Raw genomic sequence first — 12,137 nt, 5'->3', positions numbered from 1 at the left:
ACATCAGTGTGAGACACTGGTGGAGAACCTAGACACATGAAATCTGTGATTAAAGATTATGGTTATTCCACCAAATATTGATTTCTGAACTCTTCCCGAGTTAAAACATTAGTATTGTTGTTTCTAAAAGAATATGAACTTTTTTTTTTATGAGGTCTGATAGCACTGCATCTTTTTCATTATTTTGACCATTTCTCATTTTCTGCAAATAAATGCAAAATTTTTGTTTGGAATTTCATAGACATGTTGTCAGTAGTATATAGAATAAAAGAACAATGTTCATTTTACTCAAACATATGCCTATAAAGAGTAAAATCAGAGAAACTGATAATTTTGCAGTGGTCTCTTGTGTTTTTTCAGAGCTGTATATGTGCACCAGGGTGTAGACACAGGAGACAGTAGTCTAACGTTAAAGCAGAGAAGCATAAACACCCACACCCAGGAAGATGTGTTTTTACATGAGGTTATGAGGTCTTCTATGAATGTGATGCAACAAGTCAGAAATGTGCTCATGCAGGGTTGTTTCCTTCTAAAGAAAAGAAAGCCAGATTACTGCTGAGATTGAACTCCAGTGAAGAAACAGAGAGTGTGTGTACAGGAGAACTCCAGTGAAGAAACAGAGCGTGTGTGTAAAGGAGAACTCCAGTGAAGAAAGAGAGAGTGTGTGTACAGGAGAACTCCAGTGAAGAAACAGAGCGTGTGTGTACAGGAGAAACTCCAGTGAAGAAACAGAGACTGTGTGCACAGGTATGTGTGTAGTAAAAAAATGGCCGACAACCTACAGTGAAACTGTAGAGTGTGTGTGTGTCGACGTTAAGTAATGTTTTCTGCTCTAACACTGGAAACACTGAGCATCCTGTTGAAGACAGATCCAGACATTTTTAACAGGTTTACCTGTAATATGAGGTAATGGCATTGACTCCTGTAATGAAATGTGAAATGTGCCATATTTTGTCAATTGTGATTTTTACACCCCAATCGAAATTTGTCCTCCGCTTTTAACCCATCTGTGCAGTCAGAACACGCACGCACACGTGCATTCTAGGATGAATTCTGTGAACAGATGCAAAGCTCTTTGTAAGTCACTCTGGATAAGAGCGTCTACTAAATGCCTTAAATGTAAATGTTTTCCCAAACTATTCCCAAGTGTATTTATGTGTGTATTGTCTAGTCTTTGAGGTTTTCTCAGATTGCTTCATGTTTTGTTTATTTTAGTTCTGTCTCATTTCTCAAATGTTCATTTACTAGTCTTGGTATCAGTATGCTGTGTCGTTCTCATGCCCTCCATGTTTCATCTATTAAGCTAAAAGAAGATGTCCATGTCAATCATGAAAGCCTGACCAATAAACCCAGTTCTCCCTCACATGTGTGTCTGCCTACTACAGCCCCTCCTATTACAATAACATAAAGACTTATGGGAGGAGGAGAAACCATGGTGAAGTATCTCTCACCATCCCTGCCCTGTGAACATAAACTTTGAACATGTCTAAACATGTCTATTTGAACATGTTTGAACATTCAGTAAACTGGAGTCTGTAATCCTCACTGGTCTTTTCAGTAAATTGGAGTCTGCTGTCCTCACTGGTCTCCTCAGTAAACTGGTGTCTGTTGTCCTCACTGGTCTCCTCAGTAAACTGGTGTCTGTTGTCTTTAATGGTGCAGGATGGCCAACATTCCAGAAGAACTGCTGTCCGTTCTAGAGGAGCTAAAGCCAAAGGAACTGAAGAACTTCCGGTGGCATCTGACTAACAGTTTGGAAGGTGACAAACGCATCCCAATAGGTCATCTGGAGAATGCAGACGAACATGACACTGTGGACAAGATGGTGCAGAAATATGGCCCATATGGAGCTGTGGAGATCACAGTGGACATGCTGAAGAAGATGAACCAGAACCAGCTGGCTGAGGACCTGAGGACCAAACACAGTGAGAATAATACAGATGAATCATGTTTACTATTTAAACACAATATTTCAGAATTTAATTTGATCATGGCATCAGACTTAATATGATCACAGCATTAGTGTGACAGGCAAGGAAGTGCAAAATAAGAAGGAAGCGATCATGTCTGTCTCAGGGAAAAGGGAGGATTTAATGAATAACGTGCACCAACATAAAGCCCGAGACATAATCCAAATTAAGGAAATAATAACTAGCAGTCAACTGGTACATAGACCAGACATTAATAGACAAAAGATCCTCAGGTGTCGGGTTCCCTAAAGGGCCACACCCACCAGAGAGACGAACATGATGTCACAAAGACAAGACAAACATGAAGGTAACTGAGCTCAACAAAATGACATCTCAAACACCTTCACACTGACTCATGTGTTTCAATTCCACAATACAAAGAGGGAATCTGACATTAGGATAGAACAATAGGTTAGAAGGCTGAACAATAATTACAAGCTTTATTGATGAGAAAGGCAGAGGTAAAGCTGCAGTTAAGGATGACCAGGTTTGTGCAGGTTTTGTGTGCTTTACTTTGACGTCTCCTCTCACAGGTGGACACAGATGTGAAGAGTCGACTGCTAAGAGTCCAGCAGGTAAATTCCACCCAGCCAAACCTTTAGGCAGGAATACATATTACACCTATAAACAACCTGCTTTAGATTTAGATTTATTTAGATGCTTATGAACAGAGGTGGGGACTCGAGTCACATGACTTGGACTCGAGTCAGACTCGAGTCATTAATATTAAGACTTTTGACCTGACTTGAAAAAATATTCAGAGACTTAGACTTGACTTGGACTTTTACACCAATAACTTGGGACTTGAATTAGACTTGAACCTGTTTACTTGCAAAGACTTGATTTTTTTACCCCAAATCTAAATTTTAAAACGCATATTAATATTTATAAAGTGCGCCCCATTAATTTAATTTCCGTCCTTCTGACGCAGACCGGCATTACACCAGATTCTGTGACCGTCAAGTTTTGTGACCACAGGGGGCGCTATTTCACAGTTTCTGTTCAGAGGCACAAACGCTTTACGAATGCTACGTAAACTACGCTGATGCACTTTCTTTACTCGTTTTGTTGGTGTCCACGAGCCAAAATATGACAGATGTTTATATTTACATTTATCGTCTCTTAATTACATAAATGTACTTAAACAAGATTTACCATCCCCTCACCATTGCAGCCAACAAAGAAATCATGAATGGGATGTACAGGTGAGCCTTTTTAACTGGGGTCACCAATTCTGACGGCAGCCATCAGAATATGTGACCCCACTGAATCTCCAGGTAACAATAGTACACCGTGACCCCACAATAACAGAAAACAATGAAAAATAACCCTAACCTTTTATTTAGTCTATATTTAAACATTTTATCCAAATGTTTAGAATAACCATTCGTAATGACAGCATCTTGCTTACGATGAAGCTTGCTATTTTCGTGTAAAATGATGTAACGAAACATTCTTGCTTAAGTACATTTATGTAATTAAGAGAAGATAAAATGTAAATGATCTGTCATCTTTTGGCTGGCGGACACCAACAAAACGAGTAAAGAAACGCATCAGCGTAGCATTCGTAAAGTGTTGGTGCATGTAAAAAAAAAAAAGATTCGAAAGGACTTGAAATTCCAAGTTTCAGACTTGGGACTTGACTTGACGGTTGCTTGTCTTGACTCGAGACTTGACTTGAGTTGACTGTCTTTGCTTGAGACTTGACTCGGGACTTGAGGATAAAGACTTGGACTTACTTGAGACTTGCAAAACACTGACTTGGTCCCACCTCTGCTTATGAATGTATTTTTTCTTAGTACTCACTGTTGTTGGAGGCTGGACACACCTGCAGACTATGACGAGGTTGATTAACAAGACTAAAAAACTACATAAAGTTTACAGACATACAAAGACAAATCAAACATGAACCAAGAACACCAACTAATACTGACTGGCCTGGGAATCAAACCCACAACCCTCCGGTCACCAGACCAGTTCCCTAACCACCAGACCATGACCATATAGATTTTAAATCTTGATGTCAAATAAATACATTTTTACTATTTACTATCAGCATATCTGAGGGTGGCATAGTTCATTATAGTTTTAGTGCAAACTGAATAAAGGTGTTTTAAAGGTGGGCCAGAGATAATATCTGTCATGTTGCGGACGCCCCCTGCTGGCCACAGCGGCAGTATTTCATGTTGTCCTGTTATTGTGGTGTTGTGTTCATCCCTCAAGTGGGCGGGGCCTATTAGGATCCCACCACCTGAGGGTCGTTTGTCTATATATGTCTTGTCTTTGTACCAGTTGACTGCTGGTTATTTGGATTATGCCATGCGTTTTGCACTGGTACAATTTATCCTTTAAATCCTCTATTTTCCCCGAGACTGGAGTTATCACTTTGTTCTTTTTTTGCACTCTCTCACAATAACCAAATAAAATTAGTCATCATGTGTTTCTGTTGTTTTAGAGATCATCTCTGGATATCAGCAAAAGCTCAAACACAAACTACTGGAGAAATATGAAAAAATTAATGAAGGACTCCCAGATCATGGAAGCTCAATCCTTCTGAATGAGATCTTCACAGAGCTCTACATCACAGAGGGAGGGAGTGGAGATGTCAATAATGAACATGAGGTGAGACAGATTCAGACAGCATCCAGGAGACCAGCAATACAGGAGACACCCATCAAATGTAATGACCTCTTCAAAGACAAACACATCAGAAGAGTGCTGACTAAAGGAGTTGCTGGAATTGGGAAAACAGTCTCTGTGCAGAAGTTCATTCTGGACTGGGCTGAAGGAAGAGCCAATCAGGACGTCCGCTTCATATTTCCACTTCCTTTTAGGGAGCTGAATTTGATAAAGAAGGAGAAAAGATTCAGTCTGATGGATTTGCTTCATCAATTTTTCCCAGAAACAAAGCAATTACAGTTAATAGACTATGATGCTTATAAAGTCATTTTCATCTTTGATGGTCTGGATGAATGTCGACCTCCTCTAGAGTTTCAGAGCAATGAGGACTTGTGGGATGTAACGGAGTCGACCTCAGTGGATGTGCTGCTGACAAACCTCATCAAGGGGAATCTGCTTCCCTCTGCTCTCCTCTGGATAACCTCTCGACCAGCAGCAGTCAGTCAGATCCCTCCTGAGTGTGTTGACCTGGTAACAGAGGTACGAGGGTTCAGTGACCCTCAGAAAGAGGAGTACTTCAGGAAGAGAATCAGTGATCAGATCTTGGCCAATAAAATCATCTCACACGTGAAGTCTTCAAGAAGCCTCTACATCATGTGCCACATTCCAGTCTTCTGTTGGATTGCAGCCACTGTTCTAGAGAGCATGTTGGGTGAAGTAGAGAGTGGAGAGATACCCAAGACTCTGACTCAGATGTTCACACACTTCCTGATCTTTAACATCAAACACAAGGACAGAAAGTACCATGGAAAAACTGACACTGATCCTCACCAGACTAGAAATATTGTTCTGGCACTGGGAAAACTGGCTTTCCAACAGCTGGAAAAGGGCAATCTGATCTTCTATGAGGAAGACCTGAGAGATTGTGGCATTGATGTCAAAGAAGTGTCAGTGTACTCAGGAGTATGTACCCAGATCTTCAGAAAGGAGTTTGGACTGTACCTGGAGAAGGTGTTCAGCTTTGTACATCTGAGTGTTCAGGAGTTTCTGGCTGCTTTATATGCATTTCTCTCCTTCATCTCCAACAACACAAATGTGCTGGAACAGAAAAAGAAAATACTCTTTAACAGATTGACAATGTCTGACTTCCTTAAGAAAGCAGTGGACAAGGCCTTACAGAGTAAGAATGGACACCTGGACCTTTTCCTCCGCTTCCTTCTGGGTCTCTCACTGGAGTCCAATCAGACTCTCTTACGAGGTCTACTGACACAGACAGGAAGCAGCTCTCACAGCACAGAGGAAACAGTCAAGTACATCAAGAAGAAGATCAGGGAGAATCCCTCTCCAGAGAAATCCATCAATCTGTTCCACTGTCTGAATGAACTGAATGATCATTCTCTAGTGCAAGAAGTCCAAATATACCTGAACAGAGGAGGTCATCACAGTGGACTCAGATTGTCTCCTGCTCAGTGGTCAGCTCTGGTGTTTGTGTTGCTGAACTCAGAACAGGAGCTGGATGAGTTTGTCCTGAGTAAATATGAACCATCAGAGAAATGTCTACTGAAACTGTTGCCAGTGGTCACAGCATCCAGAAAAGCTGAGTGAGTATTTTCATTCATAAACACATTACAGCACTAGGGGGAGTTTCCCAAAGCATCATAGAATCAGTACAAAATCATAATAAGACTAAGGACATTGTTAACTTCACACACACACACACACACACACACACACACACACACACACACACACACACACACACACACACACACACACACACACACACACAGATGTTCACTGTATGTCACTGTAGGGTGTTTCTGTACTGTGGTTATTGATCCCTCCCACCAACAATAGAAACAGCTGAATTACAATTAAAATGTGTTGGAGTAAATTCTACTACACAGTCCAGCATGAGTCATGAATATGCATAACTAATACAATTACTGACTTTAGCCTCTGCATTACATAATGTTGTCTGAAGAACAGAGATTCACATATGTTTCATCTAACACAAGATTGAGAGAGAGAGAGAGAGAGAGAGAGAGAGAGGGACAGGGACAGAGAGATGGTGGAGTGAGAGGGAAAGAGAGACGAACTACACAACACCACAAACTCCAATTTTTTCTCACTCACACACAGTCACTATCCTCTCTTGCTTTTTCTCTCTCTCTCAAGTGTGTGTTGATGTGTAAGTGTGAGGAGTTTTTCTCCTTCTCTCTACAGTCTGTCTCACTGCAGTATTAGAGAGGAAGGCTGTGCTGCTCTGTGTTCAGCTCTGAGGTCAAACCCCTCATTACACCTGAGAGAGCTGAAACTGAACAACAATAAACCAGGAGACTCAGGAGTGAAGCAGCTCTCTGCTCTACTGAAGGATCCACACTGTACACTAGAGATACTAGAGTGAGTTACTGACTTACTGACTCTTTATACACACACATGTACACACACACACACATGTACACACACACACATACACACACACACACACACACACACACACACACACACACACACACATACATACAGTCAATATCCTCTCTCTATCTCTCTCTCTCTCTCTCTCTCTCTCTCTCTCTCTTAAATTCAATTCAATAAGCTTTATTGGCATGACCATATTCAGTTACAGTATTGTACAGTAAAAATATGAACAATTCTAATTATGATGAACCTGAAGATGAAGAATTTAAAGTTGAAGAAGTGAAAAGAAAGGAAAGCAAAGAAATAATATAAGTAGAGGAGAAGAAATAAATAATCAATATAAATCAAAGTGTTTACAAGCAGGGTATGTGTGTGTGTGTGTGTGTGTGTGTATGTGCATTTGTGTGTGTGTGTGTTTGTGTGTGTGTGTGGTTTGTGTGTGTGTGTTTGTGTGTGTATGTGTGTGTTTGTGCATGTGCGTGCGTGTGTGTGTGCGTGTGTGTTTTACTCACTTGCAGGGTTGCCAACTCTCACACATTGAGTGCAGATATAATTTTAAAGTATTGTGTTCCTATCACTGTGTTTTGAAACAAATTAGGTAATTTAAAAAGATGCAAATATGCACCAAATGCTAACAGGGTTGCCAACTCTCACGCATTGAGTGTGAGACACACGCATTTGACCGTTTTCACACGCTGTCACACCACACATCCGATATCTCACGCAGAAAAAAAAATCTAGTTTATTTACCTCTGATCCACATCTATGATTCAATGAGTTACTAGTTCGCTCTGGCGCCAACCACTGTATAACCAATATAACACTTAATTTGTGTCCATTTTACAGCTCGCCCGGTAACAATTTACATTACATTCATACCAGCTTTAGCTGTCAGTAAGCGCTAGTTGGGTTAGGTATCTTAGCTAACTAACCTAATTATGTTCATGACGTGCTGCAGTGTAGAGGTCTGCGCGGGACTGCTTTTTAAATCCCGCTCCCGCCCGCTCCTGCTTGTTTTAGACCCGCTCCCGCCAAAAAATCGCTTGTTTTAGACCCGCTCCCGCCCGCACCGGCCAAAAAATCGCTTGTTTTAATCCCGCACCCGCCCACCACATATAAATTTTTGTCACCCCCGCCCGCCCGAATTCAATTAATTAGATTTTGTACTTTAATGTAGTAGTAGTAAATGTAGTAACATACGACGTAGCGGGACATACGTTATCTGTTTTTTGTGTACAAAGTGTTTTTTAAGTTACTACTTGTTTGTACATACAGAACACTTGTATTTGTGGTCTTTAACATCTTTGATTTGAAAGAGATATATAAAAACAATTGATAATCAAACTTTGACGGCTTTCTTTAATTAATTCAAAACACAATACTTGTACTTTTTACTTTCAGTACTTGAGTAATACATTTTAGAATAAACTACTGTACTTATTCTTAAGTAAAGTTTTTAAAGAACACTTCAACTTTTACTCAAGTCAATTTTTTTGATAGAGTACTTGAACTTACTCAAGTATGGGTCTCTAATACTTTATACAACACTGCTTATAATACAAGGATATCAGTGTCCTTGATATTGTGTTGAAAATCTTTGTTCAGACTTTTAAATCCAAAGGCTGATGAATTTAGACCTTGGATGTTCCACATGCTGACTGAGAGTGACACCATGTTTATAGTACTGTCCCTTTTGTTTAAAATGAGATAAACCAAGAAACTAAATCAACTTCTAGTATAGAACATAACAATGTAATGTTTGTGTTGTAATGTTACTGGCGACCAGTAGGGGGCCCGTCATACTGTGACAGTAACTATGTTATAAAATGTTTCATCATTCCAAATCTTTGTTATGTTTTTTGTTAGTTTGTTTTCTTTTTAGCAACTGTGTAATAATAGTAATTATTATTAGCCATAATAAAGATCCACAATAATATTTTAATTATTTTCCCAGATGTGTAGTATTTGTATGTTAGGTGAGTTTTGTACAGATATATTGCAGTAATTGTTTAATTTCACCCATCTGTGTAGACGTGTGTGGAGTCTGAAGCTGGTCTGGGTGGATGGGTCTCTAGTGCTGGTCTGTGTGGATGGGCCCTAGTGCTGGTCTGGGTGGATGGGCCCCTAGTGCTGGTCTGGGTAGATGGGCCCCTAGTGCTGGTCTGGGTGGATGGGACCCTAGTGCTGGTCTGGGTGGTTGGGCCCCTAGTGCTGGTCTGGGTGGATGGGCCCCTAGTGCTGGTCTGGGTGGATGGGCCCCTAGTGCTGGTCTGGGTGGATGGACCCCTAGTGCTGGTCTGGGTGGATGGGCCCCTAGTGCTGGTCTGGGTGGACGGGCCCCTAGTGCTGGTCTGGGTGAACGGGCCCCTAGTGCTGGTCTGGGTGAATGGGCCTCTAGTGCTGGTCTGGGTGAATGGGCCCCTAGTGCTGGTCTGGGTGAACGGGTCCCTAGTGCTGGTCTGGGTGAATGGGCCTCTAGTGCTGGTCTGGGTGAATGGGCCCCTAGTGCTGGTCTGGGTGGATGGGTCCCTAGTGCTGGTCTGGGTGAATGGGCCTCTAGTGCTGGTCTGGGTGAATGGGCCCCTAGTGCTGGTCTGGGTGGATGGGCCCCTAGTGCTGGTCTGGGTGGACGGGCCCCTAGTGCTGGTCTGGGTGGATGGGCCCCTAGTGCTGGTCTGGGTGGATGGGCCCCTAGTGCTGGTCTGGGTGAATGGGCCTCTAGTGCTGGTCTGGGTGAATGGGCCCCTAGTGCTGGTCTGGGTGAATGGGCCTCTAGTGCTGGTCTGGGTGAATGGGCCTCTAGTGCTGGTCTGGGTGGATGGGCCCTAGTGTTGGTCTGGATGGATGGGCCCCCTAGTGCTGGTCTGGGTGGATGGGCCCTAGTGTTGGTCTGGGTGGATGGGCCTCTAGTGCTGGTCTGGATGGATGAGCCTCTAGTGCTGGTCTGGGTGGATGGGCCCCTAGTGCTGGTCTGGGTGGATGGGCCCCTAGTGCTGGTCTGGGTGGATGGGCCCCTAGTACTGGTCTGGGTGGATGGGCCCCTAGTGTTGGTCTGGATGGATGGGCCTCTAGTGCTGGTCTGGGTGGTGTCACCTGGTGGTTTGGTGCTGTTGGTGGTCCACAGTGTGCAGGCTGAGGTGTGTTGTGTACTCCTAGCAGGTGTTGGGCTTTGTGGAAGTGCTGTTGGTTGGGCTGATAGCTGCATGTATGTGTCCATGTTGCTGTAGTCTGTTCCTACGTTGTTGTGTGGTGTAAGGTCTCCTGCCAAGTGCAACATCTTTAAGTGTCCTGGTGAAAATCCCCACTGTGTGTTTGTTTATGTGCACGTGGTCATAAAGGTGGTAAGGGGTGATGATGGCGTGGTGAGTAAGGTGCACGTTGGGCATGAGGGCACATCCTCTAGAGATGTTGGGCATGAGGGCACATCCTCTAGAGATGTTGGGCATGAGGGCACATCCTCTAGAGATGTTGGGCATGAGGCCACATCCTCTAGAGATGTTGGGCATGAGGGCACATCCTCTAGAGATGTTGAGCATGAGGGCACATCCTCTAGAGATGTTGGGCATGAGGGCACATCCTCTAGAGATGTTGGGCATGAGGGCACATCCTCTAGAGATGTTGGGCATGAGGGCACATCCTCTAGAGATGTTGGGCATGAGGGCACATCCTCTAGAGATGTCTGCATTGACCCTCTGGATGGTTGCAGGGTGGAAGTCCTTACGTGGCAGGACTGTGGAGACAATAATTTTGACAGTGGGAAATGATTCTGCTGCTCTTTCTGCCACTCTGCATATGAGTCCTCCTACTCTCTCCTCCTACTCTCTCTCTCTCTCTCTCTCTCTCTCTCTCTCTCTCTCTCTCTCTCTCTCTCTCCCTCACACATGTGAATACAGCCATATTAGTCCTCCTACTCTCTCCTCCTACTCTCTCCTGCTACTCTCTCCTGCTCTGTCCTGAGGTTGTTGGTGCCTGTGTGTATAATGATGTATTTGGGAGTGCCACGGTTGGGGTCAGATAGTATTCTGTGGGCATCTTTTATTTTAGGGCACCATATTTTTGATGTTGTTTGACCTGGAAAGAGCATGTATTCTTTTATGAATCTCCCATTTGAGTCCATCAGAATAGCAACATCTATGTTTGGACCTGCAGACATGCTGTTGTTCAGCTGCTCTGTAAGATGTGAGATACTGGGAGAGGGCTGAGGGCCGGTGTGGGGGGTAAGATGTGAGGTACTCTGTGAGGGCTGAGGGCCGGTGTGGGGGGTAAGATGCGAGGTACTGGGAGAGGGCTGAGGGCCGGTGTTGGGGGTAAGATGTGAGGTACTGGGAGAGGGCTGAGGGCGGGTATGGGGGGTAAGATGTGAGGTACTGGGAGAGGGCTGAGGGCCGGTGTTGATGTGAGGTACTGGGAGAGGGCTGAGGGCCGGTGTGGGGGGTAAGATGTGAGGTACTGGGAGAGGGTTGAGGGCCAGTGTGGGGGTAAGATGTGAGGTACTGGGAGAGGGCTGAGGGCCGATGTGGAGGGTAAGATGTGAGGTACTGGGAGAGGGCTGAGGGCCGGTGTAGAAGGTCAGATGTGAGGTACTGGGAGAGGGCTGAGGGCCGGTGTGGAAGGTCAGATGTGAGGTACTGGGAGAGGGCTGAGGGCCGGTGTGGGGGGTAAGATGTGAGGTACTGGGAGAGGGCTGAGGGCCGGTGTGGGGGGTAAGATGTGAGGTACTGGGAGAGGGCTGAGGGCCGGTGTGGAAGGTCAGATGTGAGGTACTGGGAGAGGGCTGAGGGCCGGTGTGGGGGGTAAGATGTGAGGTACTGGGAGAGGGCTGAGGGCCGGTGTGGAAGGTCAGATGTGAGGTACTGGGAGAGGGCTGAGGGCCGGTGTGGGGGGTAAGATGTGAGGTACTGGGAGAGGGCTGAGGGCCGGTGTGGAAGGTCAGATGTGAGGTACTGGGAGAGGGCTGAGGGCCGGTGTGGGGGGTAAGATGTGAGGTAATGGGAGAGGGCTGAGGGCCGGTGTGAGGGGTAAGATGTAAGGTAATGGGAGAGGGCTGAGGGCCGGTGTGGGGGGTAAGCTGTGTCTCTGTCTTAGTTTGTAGATTCGTTGTTGTGGTGTTTTCCCTGTGTAGCTCTT

General features: G+C 44.5%; 1 protein-coding gene across 11 annotated transcripts in view; it reads left to right on the top strand.

Annotated features, from left to right (window-relative positions):
- Window positions 1–437: 437 nt before the first annotated feature.
- The window catches only part of LOC143487739 (NACHT, LRR and PYD domains-containing protein 3-like), a 33,254-nt gene continuing 21,554 nt past the window's right edge, over window positions 438–12,137 (top strand). For 9 of the 11 annotated variants that reach the window (XR_013124345.1, XR_013124353.1, XR_013124352.1 and 6 more), the window contains exons 1-5: window positions 440–747; window positions 1,663–1,925; window positions 2,504–2,545; window positions 4,426–6,190; window positions 6,816–6,992. Coding sequence is in view for 1 of the 11 variants with exons in the window: in XM_076986861.1 (XP_076842976.1) it covers window positions 1,664–1,925; window positions 2,504–2,545; window positions 4,426–6,190; window positions 6,816–6,992 (2,246 nt within the window). In the remaining 10 variants the exon portion in view is untranslated. Of the gene's footprint in view, window positions 748–1,662; window positions 1,926–2,503; window positions 2,546–4,425; window positions 6,191–6,815; window positions 6,993–12,137 lie in introns of all 11 variants that reach the window. The other 2 variants (XR_013124351.1, XR_013124354.1) reach the window with 2 other exon arrangements.

The sequence above is a fragment of the Brachyhypopomus gauderio genome, unplaced genomic scaffold (assembly GCF_052324685.1).
Source record: "Brachyhypopomus gauderio isolate BG-103 unplaced genomic scaffold, BGAUD_0.2 sc50, whole genome shotgun sequence".
In the NCBI taxonomy this organism is placed as follows: domain Eukaryota; kingdom Metazoa; phylum Chordata; class Actinopteri; order Gymnotiformes; family Hypopomidae; genus Brachyhypopomus; species Brachyhypopomus gauderio.
This window is presented reverse-complemented; position numbering and strand designations above follow the sequence as displayed.